The 21,215-nt window shown below is 40.1% G+C and overlaps 1 protein-coding gene across 4 annotated transcripts in view; it reads right to left on the bottom strand.

Moving 5' to 3' along the window:
- The window catches only part of ZSWIM6 (zinc finger SWIM-type containing 6), a 115,194-nt gene that overhangs the window by 46,667 nt on the left and 47,312 nt on the right, over window positions 1-21,215 (bottom strand). For 2 of the 4 annotated variants that reach the window (XM_040540397.1, XM_040540396.1), the window contains exon 2: window positions 5,571-5,927. In XM_040540397.1, the coding sequence (XP_040396331.1) occupies window positions 5,571-5,927 (357 nt within the window). Of the gene's footprint in view, window positions 1-5,570; window positions 5,928-6,100; window positions 6,177-19,634; window positions 20,767-21,215 lie in introns of those variants that run through there. The other 2 variants (XM_040540398.1, XM_040540399.1) reach the window with 2 other exon arrangements.

Here is a 21,215-nt window from a genome sequence, read left to right as displayed (position 1 = left end):
GAATAGTTTATATTGCAGGCTACTCAGGAGCAGATCAACAGTGAAATTTCATTAGAATAACAGAATTCAGTCTTTAAGGCATGAACTTTTTTAATCTTCAACTGACACCATGCTGAATTACTCACTCGTAGCCATACTGAATTTTTTGAACTTCACTTTATAAAAGTCTTATGAATTTAAGTATACAAATGAACTGTAGATCAGTAACATTTTATTAAATGTCATCCCATGGCAGCATTCAGAAGATAAGAAAAACAATTACAAATAAAAAGCATGGCTTACTGAGTACTACACCAAGACTGAATGGTCCCAGCTAGAGAGCAAGCTTGCTGTATGCTGATTCACAACAGAACAGTAATTGATTTTTATAAACTTAGTATACTCAGGACTATTCTAAACAATAATTATATAAAACCAAAGATCATAAAATTAATGATTAAAAGATATTAGTAGGCCTTTGATTTTCCCAAATGATTCAAAGTTTATACATAAGTCACTTCATCTGGTCCTTAATTTCAGAATTCTTGGGTGGAATTATAACACCTGCCAAGCAGCGCACAGCATCAAAGGAGAACAGGAACTGCTGTGAAGTAGCCAGTGCTAATAACAAAAAAGGTAAAAACAGGACATGCTACAGTAAGCTGGTGAGGAAATTTAACAACGTCCCCTCTCCCCAACAAATTTAACTTCCAAACAATTATTTCCCCTTCCACCTGCATAGCAAAATCTATTAACTTATCTACTGACAATATCCAACCTCTCCTGCTAAAATCCTGGTCTCACAAACATTATACAGCAGTAACTTTCAAAGCCTATGTGCACATGACAGATAAAAACTTCCCTACCAGTCTAGACTGGCATGCAGTGTTTTCACTGCGTCCCCTTAGTTTTACATTCCACATCTCAAAAACAAAAGCTCATGATTTATTTTCTAAACAACATGTTCTATTTTAATGCTTAATGGATGTGCAAAAACCTTTCCTAAACATACAAATTCCATAAGGTATGTTTTCACTTTTTTTGCGGCTATCAATCCTTCATTTCATTTTACCTTGTACTGCCTATTCACATCCGCTTGAGTTTCTGAGATTTGTTTAGTTTTCACTAGTCTTGTTACTTCCTTCCCAAATCTGGATCACAGGCAACTCTAACGCTAAGCACTGGGGCACTTTACATTTATCCTTCTTGAAAAGAAAACTGCCAGCTATTTCCTACATTCCTCTCTTACATTTAGGTTCTCAATTTTGCTAGTTTAAGCAGGACCATATGAAAGATTTCCTCTTTTAAAGATATAATTTATCTTCTTTAAATGTTAATCAGTTCCCTTTTCACTTTAAAGAACTCTAGTGGATTGGCAATACACTGTATTCTATTATTCAGCCCTACCCTACTATTCTCCACTAAAAACAAGCATCAATTAAATACACAACATTTAGATTAACGCATTCCGTTGTATCTCTAGATTGCCTGTTGACACTTACAATACAGGAACAGCACTAGATATTCTGAAATTTTCAGGCAATGTGATTTTTTTTTCTTTTTAAATCAAATCTTTTTTTGATAGATGCTTCCTTCCCGAATGCCTCCACTGCATCTCCTAGTAAATGTTACAGATTAATCTTTGCAGAGGGTGTATACATAGATCTCCCTGGACAAATACAGAAGTAAGTACCCAGGGACTGCTGCTCCCAGTTCCTCGACATTAAATTTGAGTTCATCTGCATGTAGCTTTACATAAACAAGTGACTTGTGCTTTGTATCTAATTAGAGAATGGGAGAAAGTCTGGAGAAATACATACAGGTCCTTTAAGAAAAGAGACTAAACACGAAAGGTACAATATAACTTAAATGAAAAAATGAAATTGTTTTGTTAGGCTGTCCTTATACCAGTGAAAAACTTTTTTCCACTATGCACATAATGACAAATCAATTCTAATGTGATATTAATATGAAAACTGATTCCCCCCCCCCCAAAATCCTGCAGTTACTTAGTTACTTTCCTATTTCCACTCAAAATCTCAGGAACATATAAATTGGTTGCAAGATCAAACTTTAAGTGAAAGTTTCATACCTAGGAAAAGCCTGCTACAAGTTAACTAACCTGGTTGATAATCCATCCTCCTGACTATTTGTACAGCCTTACACACCTGCCAGCCTCCTCTGCTATGAAGCACAAAAAAACAAGAAAGAGGAAAAGCCTCAGCTAAGTGGGGTGGAAATCTACACCCAACTTGCTGAGTCAGCATCCCCAGCTGGATGTAATGTGCAGCTAGCCATTATGAAGAAGCACAGACTTTCGGGTATTGGTATAAACACCTACAGTTGTCCTCGGTACAGATGATTAAGACTCTGCACATCTCCAGGTTTGGGATCAGGAACCTGTACAGCTGTAGCAGTATCACAAGTGAAAATCAGATACAATAGATCTTCTCAATTGTAAGAGGTGCTTTTGTGGCCTAAAAAGATGCAAAACACTCTTGTAGCATAACTACTAGTAAGTGAAAATTAGCATAGCAAACAGAGAATATGATTCCCAATAATTCATTCAGCTTTCCTGAATTTAGTGAATAGACCACATACTCCCATGCTTCCAGGAGCATTCCCTGATTTCTTCCTGGGGTGAGGCTCAGTCAGAAAGCAAGAAGGGATATCTATCTCAATCACTTGTATCAGATCTCAGAGGGTTTTCTCATTTCACAACTCGTATCATCAATGTAATTCACTTCAGTAGTTAACCCCAGAAAGTGGCTGAAAGCAGTCATTAAATGCTGCACAAGACAAAATTTTGAGCAAACGAACAAATACCCAATTCACCTTTTGTGCAAGGAAAGTACTGCACAGTTTATTCCATCTCCCCAGCCAGCTCATAAGCAAGTCAAAGACAATGCTGTGGACAGAACTCTTCAAAGCCATGGATCTTTCTTATAAAACAATAAATGGTATTCAACAGAGCTGATTTCTTTTGCCTATTACTGGAAATACGAAAAACAGAACTAGTGAGGCCACCATGAGAGAAAAAAAAATTGGATAAAGGAACCCTGAAATAAGAATTCCTCTATGTAACACTGAAGAATACCTCATCACACAACTACAGAATCAGGATGTTATTCTTTTTAAAGCTGTTTCTGGTATTTCTCTGTGTGTCAGGTCTCTTCTTAGAAATTTCATAAGCAAGTTTTTGTAATTTTTTCCTCCAACTTACCTGTGCCTCCAAGCAGTGTTCAATGTAATTCTGCCTCAAACAATATTTTAGTGAGTTTAAACTGTTCAAAGCAAGCGAGGTCTACAAGACAGTTTTGTATTACAAATTGAACATCTGCAGCACAGGAGATCTGACAGTGAATGGTGATCTTACGTTCCTCGACCTATGTTATTAAAACTAGCCCATTTCTTTTGACACCTTTTTTTTGTTTTTAGGATTTAAAGATCAAAATAACAGAATTATAGTTATGTATCCAAGAAGAATCCTCACTTGCTATATAATCACTGGAAGTTACTTTTTCCTTAAAAGAATCCTGTATTTTTTAACATCATAAACAAAAACCAACCAACCAACCAACACCCAACAACAAATCAGACTACCGTTTTATGGGAGTTTAGGAGGAAGAGCAGGAGGCTATAGATCCTCTTTTGTAACCCAGCTTTCTTTGGTAATGGCAGTTTACTTTCTTTTGCTATCTGGATTTTCTACTTCAGTTTTAGTATTTTGTTAAGAAACCCCAATAGTCAATAAAGACAAACTGCAATCTCATTTGCTAGGAAGACAGCAACACATACAAGACAAACATTTTAGTTCAGTGGGCATTTTTAAAGTACCCTACTCAAACTTATAGTGATTTTTTTTTAATTCTTTTTGCTAGTTGGGCTGTGACAAACATTAAATATTTCTCTAAAAATAAATACTAATGAGTAAAGAGATATTCTGACAATAAGGAAATAGGTGACAAAGATCAGCATGCCTGTGATTAGAATAATTACAGACAAAGTTGATCAAGCTTAAGCACTCCCTGCAACATCCTTTCTGTTGTTTCTCATCTTACATTAGTCATTGCATAGCTAATATAGCCATATATAGCCGTCATTTGCCCTTCCTTTCCCACCCCTCCCTTCCCCTTTTTCTAATCACCCTCGACTGTTTCAGTCTTCCCCACATCACTCACATACACACCATAATTCTTCCTTCCTTTCCTTTAATTCCTTACGTTCAGGCTATTACCAGCTCTCATGCTATACATGCCTTCAGCTTACAACATCGGAGAATCCTCCTCTATTGCTAATGCCCTGCATTTGCTTTAGCTTCCCTTTCTTTCCACTGGCACCAGGCAGCTCTGCCAGCCAGATTCTCATTCTGTTCCACAACAGCTAGAAGCATAGTCTGGCCTCTGGCCACATCCAAGTACCCCATATCCAAAAAAGAACACTGCTCCTGAAACTCATCTTCTTGCAGCACTGCCTGCTTGGGCTTGTGAGGGTCGCTGGACCCTAAGGAAAAGGGCTAGACTGTAGGTGAACCCTGTTGTCAGAAAGACTCATTTCTTTTGTTCTACCTACAGTGGATATAGCAAATGCGTGGGTTTTCTTCTCTAACGTTAAGGCAGCTTGGCTGTGTTTGTATTGCAAATTCTTTGCAACAGCACTGTTTCCTCTTAAATATCCAACACACAAGAACTGTTCCTGTCAATGAACAAACAAAAAAAAAGATGTATTTAGATAACTTATTCTTCCCCTCCAAATTGCACTTAGGCTTACAGCACTGGTCATGTTGGAGCCTTTTATCAGGTGACCTTACAGGAACACCGGACTGTAAACTAGCTGGGTCAACTCAAACCCACAATCACTCGCTTTTACTTTACTGGGGTCCATACAAGGATCACCTCAGAAGCCCCAAGTCACACCCAACACCCTTTAAAAAAGGTAAGATGTTCAGCACAAGAAACTGAAAGCCATTAAAAATGTGTGTGACAGGAAGAGCAGAAAAGATAGACCTTTGCTGATTCTGTGGGCTGCTGCAACAGTAACCAGAAAAGTGCACTGAAATACAAGATTTGTATTTCTCCTAACTTCATATAAAAACAGATTCCTAAAGGATAATAAAAGCATATTTCATGTTCGAAACAGACCAGCAACACCTACTTGCTTGCATACCTTGCCATTAAAACAAAATTACACAACAAAAACCTAGTAAGATTAGTTTAAGAAGAAAAGAGTAACAAAAAGATGCAGTCAGTAAATTGGTTCTTTGAGCAATGTGGCTATACAAGGAAGAGCGCTGACATTTTTCATAGCAGAAAAATACAAGCATGAAGTAGATCAGGCCATGTTATTAACAGCATTGGAGACATCAAGCTCACTGCTTATGAATTCTTCTCTTTTTCCAAAAAGTTTTACTTTCTAAACATCTTGAATAACAATTGAGCTTCAATAACAGAACTCTCTTTCGTAAACATAATAGAATTGCAGAAGAACTCAGGCTGGAAAGAACCTCAGGAGGTCATATTCCTGAATGGCACAGAAATGTTCAAAACCAAGGAGGAAATGAGACAAAAGGAAGAACAAGCATCAAAACTTACCATGGACTTGATTGATTTCTGAATTCTGAGAAAGAATTTCATCTGCTAATTTTTGAGCAGTTGGCAAAACTTCTGTATGGTGCACTGTGATCAAATACTGTACAAATTTTTGTAGTTGGTCTCTGTTCATTTGAAAGAGTGTCTCTGAAATGGGAAGATGCAGTTTGACCTGATCTGGCTTGCGGATCCGGTATAAAGAGAGTGCCACAACGTGGGCACAGTAAAAGATGTCCTTGTTTCCACAGCTGCAGGTCACTGAGGTAATCTTGCAACGATCAAAGCTGATAGCTACATTGCAAACAGTTTCTGGCTCCGATTGCATTGCAGGCTCTGTCACTGTGCCACTCAAGTGGAAACCTGGGCGGGAAAAGAGAAAGAGCTTAAGTTATTGAGAAAAATACTATAATCTCATTATCAGTTACTTTTCATTATAAAAGTCAGCACAGTCATTATCTATTTCTTAGAAATTATGCATCTTAAAGTACCTGACTTTAATTACAAATATGATGAACTCTTTCATTTGTACATACCCTTTCCATTTCCAACAAAATCTAAGGGAGGTAAAAACCCAGTTTACAAGCCCTCTTTGCCGCTCTATCACAACGTTCATAAAAGCTTGACAGTAAGAAAAACATTTATTCGGTAACTGATAGCTGTGAAACTCCCAGTAGCTCAGCAAGTTGGCAGCAATTTTCCAAACCCTACACCAGGGAGATTGCACCTACCAGCAAATTTAACCATTCCCTCAATAAGCAAGAGGGAAGTAGTGCACTCTAGTGGCACGAACCCTAGTCCTAATCTCCGTTCTGCCACCGTTTCATTTACACAAGTCACTTAACCTCTTTGCTTTCAACTCTCCCACCACTAAGGTGATGCTGAAGCTCACTTACATACAAACGATGCAGTAAGGCAGCTACGGTTGCGCAGCTCCTCGTAGATGGAAATTGCTGCAGTTACCAATACACAGGAAACCAGAGTTACAGCACTGAATGAGATGCACAAGCACCACAACAGGAGTCTGCATTATTAGTCTGTTTTCCAGTCAGCATGATAAAGCACAATGCAAAAGAGCAAGGCTTTCTTATATACTAAGTCATGGTCTGTGACAATAAAGATGCCGCTGCTTGACAAAGAACACATCTGAACCAATATCTCAAACACTGTCCTCTAGAGATCAGACACAAATCCACCGCTATTTTTCCAAAAAGACTTAGGCCTTGCTCTTAATACTGTCTCACTGAACAACAGAATTGGGGTGTTTCTTCTTGATTTTAGATAAGCACGACGTTGATCCTGTCTCAAGCATTAACTCAGAGGCATGGATGCACAGAAATACAACCACATCTCATATGCTGGATCAGTATTAAACTTGAACAGAGTGCACATAAAATCTGGAACAAGCACTGTAACTGAGGTGTTATACATTAACTATTTATAATTGAATTAATATAAAACCACACCACTTGAAGTCCAAAATTGATTTAGGATTGTGAAACAAGAGAGTTGTAGGAAGCAGTATGACATAAAAATTATGTGGAAAAAAGAAACATATACATTGCTCTAGTCCAAATCTCCAACTGTTTTTAAAAAAAAAAAAAAGAAAACTCTTCAAGTTACAGGAAATGAAGAGGAAAATCATTTTTTCCATTTGTTTATGCTGTATATTTCAGAGCAGGTTCTGCAGTCAGCATCACTGTTTGGATTACATTTGGCTGCAGCACTCATACCCTACCCTGAAGGAGGTCATCTGCACACACTAACCTAGACTTTGTGCTAGGATGTTTACTGGTTTAAGTGGTTAGAGTTGAAACTGAAGAGGCGGTATACTGTAAATACAGAGGGGAAGGGGAGGGAGGCTGAACAAGCCTGAGCATTTTGTCGTGTTGCTCTTGGCTCCCCTCAACACTTGCACAGAGAAGGGGAGTGGAGTTGCCCTCTTCCCTTTTGTTTTTAAGTAGTCGTGACTTGCTCCTGTAAGTGCACCCCCTCAGGAAAAAAAAAAAAAAAAAAAAAGACTTAAAACTTAGCCAGCTCTGTTTATATTTCAGATTAATTCCCAGTATATGAAAGATAGATTAGTGGTCTCAAAGAAATTGAATGGGTGAATTTTCTTTTGAATATCAGTTTCCTATGACACATACATAAAACTATTTCTCATCTATGAGCTGAGAAAAAGACTAACACTTGAACACAGAAGAGGCTCAATCCCCCTCCTTCCTACTCTTCAATAAGCAGCTGAACTATTAACTCCTATGGAAAAATTTTTGTTGGTTCTTTTTCTATGAAAACAAACAGAAGACACGCCCAACCAGCTACTCCAGTAATATTACCACTTTTAATTTTTCACCCTGTAATTAAAGCACTGAAAAGGTTAAAATTCCCCTGGGATGTCCAGACGTAGAGTCAACAGCAGAGCTGCCTCCAAGTCCCTACTCATGAGCAGACACACACTGCTCCCTGCTCTCCCTCCACACAGGTATTTTGAGAATTCACTTTACAAGCAGCAACATTTATAAACAGAGATCCTGGTCTAAACAATGATGGCACTGACACAGCTGAGTTACCTAACCTTCCCTTCTTATGTTACCAGGATTTAACCAGAAAGATCAAACTGCCCTTGCAGCCCAAAATGCAGCAGCCCTGCATGAACCATGTTGCAACGATGTACTATGCCTGGCAATTACGAAGCACAATTTTTCTTTTCTTTAAATACTCCGAAAAATTGTTGTTAGTAAATATGACCTTTAAAAGGGTTTCAATGTGCCAGAAAAGACAGTTCAGGAAATTTCACCCCTAAAGCCCTGGTAGGGCTGCTGTAATTGAACAGGGAGGGCTGTTCCCCTCCTGCAGACATAGCCTTAATCTTTTTTTAACATAACCATCTAACAATCTCCAGACAAAGTATCAAAAGTTTGTAGCAGGTAGAAAATTGACTCATGGTGCTCTGCTAAAAAGCTTTTGTCAGCAGCGATTTCCAGGCTGCCAGGAAGAGAGATGTAAGGTGCTCCTTGAGGAAGGCAGAGGGAATCGCCTGTGCTGGGACTGGAAGGTACTAACATTTCACTGACAGATCCAAAGCAGCAGACAGTCTCTTCTGCTAAAAGCTGCAACCCCTCGCTCCAATAGGCATTCCTCTACAAAGAGAAAATTCCTCTCTTAATCAAATTTACAAACCTTCGCTGGAAATATTTACCCATTCCACAGGGGGGGAAAAAAGCGCCAAGAGCCCCCGTGTTTCACCTTGAAAATAGATAGCTCATTCATTATTATCTAGAGACAACAAAAGAGTTGCAGGCAGAAGAGGGTGTGCTCACTACAGAAGCTATTTATAGAGCACGCATGTTTCACCTTTTCCCTTCAGCAGCTGCACTTCGATATGTTTTAATGTTTTCAAAACAGCACGTGACCTGTAATTCAAGCTCTACTGATATTTTCAATATGCAGCGGCTTTGCATTTCGGAAAAAAATGCGTTTAGAAAGCCGATGAGAGCATTAAGACAATGTATCAAAAGAAGCTCTTTCACAAAGGAATTTTGCTTCTGTTGAAAGCTCACCACAAAGACGATTTAGCAGCCAAAAAAATAATGCTTTCAGCTGCCGTACTTTTGGAAGGGGACGGTGCCAAAGTGCCATCAGGATGAAAACATTAAGAAGTTGCTGAATTTTACAAAGTAATTTTTGCCAAAATCTATTTGACAGTGTCCTATCTATTAACTAAAAACAGTCTGGGACTGTGGAACTGTCTGATAAATGAAAATTCACATTACTACTACGCAGTAGTAAGACCATACGTACAAACTCTCCAGATGTCTTTCTGAGGTTTGTCATGGAAAATAAATACTTTAGAACAAAACAAAGGAAACTTCAAAAAGTAAGAAAATAGAGAGGAGAAATGGGATGCATAGACACAGCAGCAGGTTGCCTTTCAGTTTCTCAAGTCAAAAGCAAATTTTGAAACAGCAAGTTCCACTATTCTAACAGGATAAGCAGCAAATTTACGGCACTAAATAAGCAACATCAATGAGGTCTCACAAAATTAATTGTTTTCTACTGTCGCTGTAGGTTACAAAATCTCTTCTACAACATATCAAACTCCAAAGATGTGTTTTAAAGATAACAAGACAAGCAAAAACTACCAAGAACAACAAGCTACGTAAAATACTGAAAAATAATAGGAACTTTATGCTGAGATTTCAAGACATTGTGGCTTAAGGAAATAAAATAAGAGTAAAACATGTTTTAAAGTAACTGTAAATAATAATTCAATCTAAAATCTTAGAACTGTTGGATATTTCTCTCAGTAATTTTGAGTTCATAATTCTAAAATGCTGGTGTAGACAGAAACAAAAGTTAAGAAAAAAGCCTCTTATGCAAGAGAACCTGGATCCATTTGTGATTCTGTCAACAATACAACAAACCATTATAAAGCCAACTTTATTTGAAAAAATATTTTGAATAAAACTCAAAGAACTTTTTGGCTGACAATTCATAAATGCTAATAACATGAAATCAAAACAAGCACACTGACAGATTTAAATACAGGCTGTTCTTATGAATGTACACTAATAGTTCTTAACAAAATTTCTAAGAAAAAAATGAAATCTGCATCACCTGTATTAAAAATATATCATCACTATCAAGAATTCTATCAATTAAAAAAAAAGACAACACTAATTTCACACTCAATAGAAAACTTAGATTGAAATGCAAACATGCATCACCAGTAGTACTATTTGTCCTTTACAGAAAATAGCAAAACATCAGAACAGGAAAATTTCCCAAATCTTGAAAAAGTGATTTTGAGTAGCTCACTGTCACATACTTTTTGATAATACCATATACACCTCATCCAGCGTTCATACAGTACCTTAAAATTAGGAAACACTCTACTAACTGTATTTGGAAACTGGAAGCATTCCTTAATGTTGTACCATGAACCCTATTTTCAAGCAGTTTACAAGTACCATCTACATACACCTACTCAGTAAAACCCAGGAGCTGTTTCAAGCTCAGAGAAGAACAGACAAAGAGATGAGGCTGCTTACAGAGCAAAGGAAAGGAAGACTTTGTTCAGAGAGCTCGGGGGTCTTTCAACAAGCCAGACCTCCACAGGCGACTTCTGGTAACCAGAATCATGCCCTTTGTCTCTAACAGCCATTTAAATGAACCTGCAGGCCTGCCAGATAGGACTTATTTAGACTACTATACTACCTGGCATACATAATCACCATGTACAGTGAAAGACACTTCTACTTCATCATGCCTACAAAAGAACAGTAAGAAACGAGCAGGAAGAAACCAAATGAGGTTTAATAAGAGCAAGTGTAGAGTCCTGCACCTGGGAAGGAACAACCGCACGTATCAGTACAGGCTGGGGAGTGACCTGCTGGAGAGGAGCTCTGAAGAGAAGGACCTGGGGGTCCTGGTAGACGACAGGTTGACCATGAGCCAGCAGTGTGCCCTGGTGGCCAAGAGGGCCAATGGGATCCTGGCGTGCATTAAAAGGAGCGTGGCCAGCAGGTCAAGGGAGGTGATCCTCCCCCTCTATTCTGCCCTGGTCAGGCCTCACCTGGAGTACTGTGTCCAGTTCTGGGCTCCCCGGTACAAAAAAGACACGGATCTCCTGGAAAGAGCCCAGCGGAGGGCCACAAAGATGATACGGGGCCTGAAGCATCTTCCCTATGAAGAAAGGCTGAGAGACCTGGGTCTGTTCAGCCTGGAGAAAAGAAGACTGAGGGGGGATTTTATCAATGTTTATAAATACCTGAGGTGTGGGAGAGGGATTTGGCCAACTTCTTTTCTGGGGTTTGTGGGGACAGGACAAGGGGCAATGGCCACAAAATGGATCACAGGAAGGTCCGCACCAACATGTGAGAGAACTTCTTCACAGTGAGGGTGACGGAGCACTGGCACGGGCTGCTCAGGGAGGTTGTGGAGTCTCCTCTGGAGATATCCAAGGCCCGTATGGACGCCTACCTGGGCAGCCTGCTCTAAGGAACCTGCTTTGGCAGGGGGGTTGGACCCGACGATCTTTCGAGGTCCCTTCCAACCCCTACAATTCTGTGATTCTGTGAAATGCTTATGGAAAGTAGTTTCCAGCTGTGCCCATTAGCTATTTTTTTCACAACTTAGATCGGTGGTTGCAATTTTTTTCCCAAGACAACCAAAAGTCTAAACTATGTTTACCTCATTCAGATTTTGCCTTTAAGAAGTGGTATTCCTCTAAGATGGCAAAGTAGCACCCTACAAAGTACAAAGTTCTGTATGAACTTTGCACTACTCTAAAAACAGAACAACAGCACGCTTTGAAATTATTTTGAAGTAAAACTTCACGTGCCAACACTCAGCCCAGAGGTAGCGTTAGCATCCCACTTACAAACCAGAGAAACACCAATTTCAAATGAAAATGCCTTCCCATAATAACACCTTAAATATGTGGGTGCAAAAGTAATGAGGAGCGCAAAAAAAAAAAGGATTAATTAACACGGGCAGTGCCTAAAATGATCTAGGTACGTAATGAATGCACAGGGTATAGAGTAACTTACGTTTGGGGAGTGCTGCTAGGACAAATTTGGCTTTACCGTCGCACTCAAGCACTAAGAGATGACCAGCCACAAACACCTGCCCGGACTCGGTGACTCGTGTCGATGAAGACATCAGCCAGGATTTGATATTCCGGGGCTTTTGCGTGCAAGGGAGAGTGGAGGTCGCGGCGCACAGCCCCACGCACCCGCCCCGCTGACAGCCCCAGCATCCGCGACTGCTGGCGCGCCGCCAAGGCCGCGTGCACTGTGCCACTGCCAGCAGCCCGCGCCACCTGATTTATTCCTCCTGAGGCTGCGAACGCAACAGTCTTATTTAAAGGCAGCCTTCCTCCGGGACTTCCTTCAGGAGCTCAAGCCTGAGAGTCACACATCTCCGCTGCTCAAACGCCACCGCTCGACGCTGTGGTCCGAGAGGGGTGACGGGTGGGTGTGGACGGGCTGGGATGGGATGCGTCCACCTAGACCACTCTTACCTAAGGGAAGGGAAAGGCTGTTCACACAGCAAGTCACGCAGCAAAAAGCCCTCCCCAGCCCAGCGGCCTTATCAGCCCTGTTTTAAGACCAACACTGGCTACAGCAGCTCCTGCTGCCTGGAGTTAGAGCCAAAGAACCAAACCAAGCGTGCTCCCCATAAGCACAGCCTCGAGGGTCCCCTGAAGTTCCACCACCAAATTCCCATGGCTTATAACTTTCATCCAATCCCACACGAACCACACGACCATGCTCTCAACAGCTCTGCCCACAGCCTCAGGTCACACCTCTGCAAATGCAGACAACCATCTGCACCCCAACCCATCTAATACGTACATGATCAGCCCCAGTTTGCAGCAATACCTTTGCAGCCAAAGGAAAAGCAGCGAAGTCTTGGTGTAAATAAGAAATACCTTTAAAAAAAGCACGCACCAAACCTAACAACAACAATAAAAATTCTCCTTCTGGACAGCGATAACACAGAAGTCTGCCTCTAGCACAGTGATGCTCAGATTATCATCTAGGACGATACAGCAAACAATGCTTATTGCCCACAGAGCAGCAGCAGAGCAGAAGCAATCAAGTCTCTTCAATTAAAGGTTGAATATAGCACAGAGCAACCTCTAGAACTGTGAACGCTGACAGATGCCTCTTAGGTAAAGAAGGCAGTCAATGGCTGCAGGCCACTCCAGCAGGTATATAACACAAGTTGTGTGTTTTGTGGTTGCTTGTTTGTTTTTTTTTTTTTTTAAAAAGGGGTATCAGTTTAAAACAAACTTCGCTCCTCTTTGCTAAGAGTTTAACAGATCCTCTCCCAGTACACTGTATCTTGCTGCAGCTGATGGGTAGAAAAGTACTGTTTGCTGTGAGACACCAGCAGACAGGAGATTAATTTATATATCTGAAAATTCTTCCTGATATTATATCCCACAGAGATCATGTGATGGTTATTAACAAATTAAGAATGCCAAAGAAATCAAAAGCTTCATAGAATGTGTGTAAATTAACATTTTACAATTTATGATGCATGGAATATGGTAAGCCTCAAACTTCTGAGGGAGAAGTAATAGTTTATCTGAGCTGAGGGAAACTGGCTAGAACCATAATACAATAGCTTGTTGCAGTGAAAATGTGAAGTGGGAGTCATCAAACTAGACTGGCACTAAAGAAAAACTGGAAGTAAATTCAAAATGAAGGGTAAGGGGAAAAAGAGTAATTAAAGTGCAAGAATGTTGCTAGAGATGGAGCTACACTAACATAATTATGCTTTTAGCTCATCATGCTGTCCAGATACTCCTGCTAGTGTACACTACGATGTTTATAGGTTGTCATGGAATATAAATGTAGGCAAACAGCAGGCTCAGGTTTACATTCAGCCATAACAAAAGCTAGAAACAAAAGGTTAAGATAGACTAATTATCTGCAGTTACATTTTGAGAAACAAACCTTCACTCTGTTTCACTACAAAGATATCTAATATGGGGGAAACAAAGGAAACCAGGACAATGCAGGTGAACATCTCAGGCCCTTTTTTGTTTGCCTTTTTTTTTTTTTTTTTGCAAAGGGAACAGATTGAGACAGCAGGATGTGCAAACAGTCTGGAAGGATCCGCATCCCGGGAACATGCTTTGGGAACCCAAGAACAAGGACTGATTACTACCAGTCTTCAGAGAATCAGCGGGAAGACATGTGTTGCTAGCTTTTGGGGAGGAATTCGCTCCACTGCGGCAGGCAGAAGCTGGCATCCCTCCTGCAGGAAGCAGGCAGCTGAGATTCATCTCCCAGCCCTGGCTATCACCCGAGGTGATACTGCTTCAGCGCTTGCTGCTGCTTGGTTTTTACATCACAGCGTTCATGGGGAGAAATTATGCTTATTTGCTACAGCACAAGTATAAATATGGCAAATGGGAAAGTGACTGCAAATGAGGAAAAGTAACAAAACCAAACAAAGTTGAGATTAAACCTCTTGCTTTCATTAAAATATCCTTACAGCAACACAGCAAGGAATAGGCTGCTTTTACATTCATGAAAGTAAATATTTAGAGAGTATCAGTTGTGTTAAGCAACGCAGAAGATGACTTGCTTGTCAAACAGATACAATACGGACATTTTTTAAAGTTGCTATTTACATTATTTTTGCTAAGAGGAGAAATTTTCCACATAACATGCCTACAGTTTAAGGCTTACTCTCAACTAAAAATCTTCTGTCTCCACCAAAAGGAAATAAGAGAAATTAAATCATCTCAAACTGAAGAAAACATCCAGCGAGATCTGCTTGATTTGAAGGCAAGGGAAAGAAGGGAAGCACCCAGCTCAAAATGAAATTTTTGTTTTGAAAATTCCCTCTGGCAGTCCAACATCATCTCTGCTCTCCTCATGTTGAATGGGCTCAATGGATGGACTTTTCATACTCTTCCCCACTCTTTATCAGGCTCCACATCATCTCTTACTCAAAAAGTGCCCCTGCATGGCTTTAACAAAATAAGCATGATTAACAGCGCTAAGTCCCACAGTGGATAAGATCGAGTGGCTGAGCCCAGGCTAAAGAAGGCCCAAAATCTAAACTGAAGAGCAATTGTCTACACTGCTTTTCAAAGGCAAACTGAGTTGAACTCATGCATGCCACAAAACAGCACAGTTTCATCAGAAAAGATGGGTGAATGCAAGAAAGAAGGGCCTTTAAAAACCACATCCTACTTGACTCATAACACTGCTTTATCATCAGGAAAAACTTATTTCTCATCCTCTTGACAAAGGCTTGATCAAACTGCCACTGCATTTAATGGGAAGTAGGTAAAACCCTAAAAGGAGGACGACACCGATCACTAATAGAAACCCGGGAAGACATTTTTAACAAGATTAGAAAATGACTACTTCCTGAAAAGAGGAAGTCTGGATTTCCATAAAGGTGCTTAAAGTTTGGGAAAACCCAGCACAGGATGTCTGATACACAGGCATCCTGCAATAAAAAGCATTTAGGTCATCCCAACAGCATAAAACATTTATCTGACAAAGCAACTTTAGGCTGTACTGAAACAGTTCAAGTTTAAGCTATGCCAAAGCACAAGCCTGTATATTTCTGAAACTGCAAACCTTCCATCAGGAAATGGTATACTTGGACTAAAAGAGGAAATTACCACTCCCATTTCCATAACTAGTTGTGGAATAAATTCTTTTGTTTAAAATGCACAAAAAAAGGAAAAGTCAGTGGTGCACTTCTGCCAAACAAAAAATAGCATTCAAACTTCCAGAAATTAAGAGAGTCCCTAAAGCCTCTGTTTATTCTCTCATTTGTATATTAAATAGTCAAAAACTTTATTCTTAGCATTTACAGTTTTTTATTGTTTTAACTTTATTTACAAAAAGTGTTTACATATTACTGCAAGAGTCAGGACGTTCACTGAAATCCTGTTTATTCATAATCAAAATGGGAGGAGAAAAAGAGGTTTTCAACTGCAGGAACAACAGTTGTTATATAGGACTTCAAGAGGGGCTCAGCTCATTTTGGACTGTAAATTTTACAAGATCAATGTTTTCAGCAACATCCTCTGGTCAGCAGAGCATTACGAAGGACTCCAGCAAAAATAATGAAGTGCAACGTAGTATTTCCTGACAAAGCAGCAGAGAAAGGGCCACTAAATCCATAGTGTTGAAAGAGTTCCAGGGTGAGTCTAAAACAACACCAACATCACAGATGAGTCACCCCTGCATGTCTGAAGCCAGCCTGAGGGGTCCAGCATGACTTCTTTTTTCTAGCCATCCAGGCCAACTGCAGTGGAGCCCCAAAAACAGATTGAATCCTGGGGCACTGCTGTAATAAAAATAAAAGTAAAATTTACAAAAATAAAGGAACATGAGAAGGTCACCTATACCATAAATCAGAGTATCCTTGATAACACTGTCACCCGGCCTAAGCCCACACAACAGGTGGACACAGTGCATGAAAACAGGTTCTTGTGATTCACAGTTTTTCCATTCTGTTGCTAGGCTAAATCCTAATTCACTTCACACTGTTCAAATTATTACTCTAGGAAAACAAATGCAAATACAGAAGTCCTGGCTAGCACACCCCATCGTCAAAACTGGCTGGCATAACTGGCCATGCTACTGCTCCACATAGACGTGCACCATCTCTCTCCAAAGAGAGAATGGAGAAGGATCTTTCTTCATGCAGGAACACAAGAATTTTAAACGCATCAAAAACTCTGAGTAGAAGTTGATTACCTATCTTTTTGTTTTTATAAAATATAAGTATCTGTCAGTCAATCAAAAACTATGTGCATTCCCACGCAGCAGTTTCTTGGCATCTCTGATCTCTGGGAGCCACATGCACAGCAAGCACTTGAAACAGGTAAGGGGCAGGTGTGTGCAGGGTGCGGGCCCGGTGAATTTTTTTTTTTACTGACTAAATGAAACCTTTCCACCACATTAGCACATTCAGAGCACAAAGCTGCTCCTCAAACAATGCAGATAAGATTAATGTGCAATTTTCTTTAACAGGTAATTTAGGAGCCCACCCCTTCCTCTATAGCCACACACTAATTCCCCTTGAATGAGCAAGGCATACCATTCTTCCTTGCCAGTGCCAAGAAATACTCAGGAATATTTACCTCTAACCTGCAGCACCCACAGGTTTAACAAGCTATAGTTATCCTGACTATAAGATTCTAGATAGTACTTTTGCACGTACCATGTTATCCAAGCCTCTACTAACACGCATAGGGTTGAACAATAAATTAAATATGTAACGTATACATATTTAATTCGTACCTCACACCCAGAAAATCAAAACTTTCCAGCCAACACCACAGATAGAAATACTAAAAAGTTAGGAAAGGCAAGGGAAAGCAGGAAAAAACTGCACAATCAAGAAAGCAAAAAAAATCCATGATAAAGTGAAGAACAAAACAATGAAAGGAAAGAGGACAAATACAGCTAAGCACTCTAATTTATCTTTCAGATTTATTACCGAGTTACTGGAATTGTGGTTTGACCTCCAGACTGGGTTTTACAGTATGAAAGGTATTAGAATGAGTACCCCAACACAAAGCACTTCTGGTAAGATTTTTATTTATAACTTTCACTGAGAAGCCAAGAAACACCTTACAACTATCTTTAACAAAGGAAAAGGAAACAATCACAAAACCACCATCATTTATTTCATTTTTACAGCGCATTGTAGAGACAAAAACAAGGAGACAGACGACCAAAACCTCAAGGACAGCAAGTCTCTCCAGCTGCCAGTGAGACAACCAACAAGCTGCTTACATGCAATGAAGAAGTAAATCCTCTTTGTGCTGGTAAATTTTCTCTCTCCTTCCCAGACCCCTGGGTTCCCTTGCCATTTGTTTTTGGACTTCAGCTTCTGATAAGTTATCTATAGTACAACTACTAGCATGTGTGATAAGCTGTTAGGGGGTGGAAGTGGGGTTAATGCTTCATTTTATTAGCTTTAGTTGTCTACTAAAATAGTCAAAGGTTAGGCTTGCTGATGAACATGAAACCCAACCCACAAGACCATGCACATTGTTAATTGCCCCAGTTTTGTGTCTCAAGGTTGTTTTGTCTATTTTACTTATCTCAAACTACACATTGGCCTTGCAGTGGTATTAAATTTATTTTCTGATACAGGTCTCATGCCTACAAGGTTTATCTTTTGCAATAGGAAAAGGTTCTCTCATGTTTCCTATGTTTGTATTTATTTTTTAAGCTTTCATCATAACCTACATTTAAAATAACCAGGAAAGAGAAGACAACCATTCCAAGCTCTTGAAGAAAAAGATGTTTGTATGAACTCTGATAGAGTGGCAAGTAAACACCGAAAAGAGTGCCCTTCACTTGTAGAAAAGCTGAACAGCTGTTGGTACTCTTAGTACTAATGGTTTAAAAACTGTTTTTGGGTTAAATTCAGATGAAATTCAGCAGTAAACTGCACTATTATTTTATACCATTGTCACCTGCCTAATGTTGTTATCACAGTATACTTTCATAACAAGATTGAGACAAGGTAACATATAAATTACTTTAGAGCAGTGTCCAAGACACCACTGTATTTGAAGTATTTAAAGGCAGAAATAGGACAGGGTTCAATTCTATATACAGCCTCTGTTAGGATGATGAAAATCTGTAAACTTGGGCTTTTAACTTTTACTACTGTCAATATCCCAGCTCTCATCAAAACAAACTGAAATAATTCAAAGTCAGGCCCCTTACATAAAAGGCTATTGATTTGTTTCCTTTATACTTTAAATGGTTCAGAAGAAAATTAAAGTTCATACAAAGAATACCTTCAGTCTTGTTCTCTTCAAGAACGTGCCCATTTCTCCTGTAAATCTCCCCTACCTTCTCACTTGGCAGAGTAATTCAGAGGAAATAGCTGAGTACTATACCAAAGTTATTCAGTTTTTAAAATCAAAATACCCCTTCCCCCCCCAGCAATACATCCTGGCCCTTATCAGTTAAATGGGAAGGAAAAGAACTGTTTAGCTAGCATCAGGCTTCTAGAAGGCTGACCACTCCATGATTTAGCTTACTTTTATTTACTGGAAGGGCGTTTAAGTATATCATTCTCTATATCAAGGTGGATTAGACTAAGCAAGGATTACTGCTCCCTACACCCGTTTTTTCCTGTTTACTTATCCAAACAGAAGGCTTCTTCCTCTGATGAGGACTGAGAGACATCAGGAGATGCAAACACTATCGGCCATTTCCTTAAAAATGGAGATTTGGACTGCCTTTCCTTTCTGCAGTCCAAGTCTCTGGAACAGAGTTGCAACAGATGTCCAGACAGTGCCTGCCTCCCTTCTTTTACTCTCGAAGTAAGTCTTAGATGTTCAAATTCATAGACCTAAGCATGCTCCTAACAGGCAACAACGATAGTTTAAGGCTAAAAGTCACCTTCCTACATGAATATCTGACCACTACACCAAGTATTTTCAAAATACTTTAAAAGCACAGCATGTATCAGTAATAAGCCTGGTTAATTAAGCTGGAATACCCAACGCTTGTTGACCCCCGCTTACTGAGCAAGAAACCCCCTATTTCTCACCTCTTGCAGGACAATGCCAAGGGGGCATTGGATTCAGTTGCTGGCTGAATCTTCCAACCCGTGACATACGTCAGTTGGATCAACAAGCGTCCTCCCATGCTCTGCAAGAGGGATGAGGGAAAACACCGCTCACCTTTTCAGTACCAATTCTCGGGGACGTCTCGGGGACGTGTTTGCTTCTGTTTATTTCATCTTTTGGTTGCATGAAAAAACACACAGAGACAAGACATCCAATGCCTCAGAAGAGGCACCGAAACCTACCACCTTTTCCTCCCGGCAGCAGGCACTTCGCAGGCCAGCCCGCCTGTTTGCAGCAATACATCCTCGGTTTGGCTACGAAGTAACAGATGAGCATCCCTCTTTATGGATCTACCCCCAAGAGCTCTGAAATGTTGCTCCATTAAAAGCACATTGCAGCACATCCTGCTGGCTGTGGTTGCTGGAATACTCCCCCCCTCCCCGATCCCCTCCAGTCTCTCACGGACTATAGAGCCGAAATTAGCTATTCATTACGTGTGAAGGAGTCTCACATAGAGCAGCACCCTGCTGCGAAAGACTGCTACTTTACAAGGCAATTTCAGAACTGCAGCATCTGCTACCTTACTAATATGTATATTTAATGCTGCTGCACAATGTGCAGAATTATATGCTGTTCATTGCCTGTTTGTTCAGATATTATGTACTCTTAAGCAGCATTATTCCCTTTCAAAAAACATTGTACTTCTTATTAGGCCTTCTCCCTGGTGTGCTTTGTAAGAGAGTCCCAAATGAGCAGCTCATGGGCTATTCTAGATCTAAAAACCCCATGACTCAGGGTGAGGCAACTAATTGTGACAAGCAACTACTAATATAACAGTTTATTTCTTGGGTCTCACTCCCTGGTGTATAGTCTTATATCATTTTGATATGAAGGGAAGTAGAAAGGAAATCATCTCAAAAACTGGTGGGAAACCTGCTCCAGGTTATCCTTGCCATTGGAAATATGAATACTTGTATTAGAGCAGTGGACATTCAAAAGATTTTGTTCTTTCTACTAGAGAATGCTCCAAGTAGTAAGTTCTGTTGCATACAGTTATTAACAGCTTTGTTCACAATAGCAAATGACTCCAACAGAAAAAAGAAGTTTTAAACTAGAGAAGTGAGGCTTTTGGGGTCAGGTATTGGACCAGTGCATGCAAGATGGTCCATGTCTTTCAGTAAAGGCTTCAATATGGTCCAATGCCAAGTGTCTTCTTTAAGGCAGTGTCATCACCTTTCCCTGCACCTAACTCAGAGAGAACAAGGGTATGAATATGGTTGTTCCAGGTAGCACTAGCATGTACATGGTTTGCAGCTCAGCTTTTGACTTTTAATTACATTGCTTCCAAAACAGCCCAAGCAAAGGCTGGTAAGAAACTACTCTGCTACATTTAAGTGATGCCCTCTGGGAAACAGTACTTCAAATTTGCTTTGGAGCAAGAGAAGATAATCTGCTCTCTGTTGGAGGGTGAACATAAGGCAAGGCAAAGGGCATTCCAATATGCTTAGCTAAAACGAGCTTTATCTCAACTAGACGCTCAGGATTACCCATTCAGACATTTG

The sequence above is a fragment of the Cygnus olor genome, chromosome Z, assembly GCF_009769625.2.
Source record: "Cygnus olor isolate bCygOlo1 chromosome Z, bCygOlo1.pri.v2, whole genome shotgun sequence".
Taxonomy (NCBI): Eukaryota; Metazoa; Chordata; class Aves; order Anseriformes; family Anatidae; genus Cygnus; species Cygnus olor.
The sequence above is the reverse complement of the archived record's forward strand: the minus strand, read 5'-3'. Positions and strand labels throughout refer to the sequence as shown.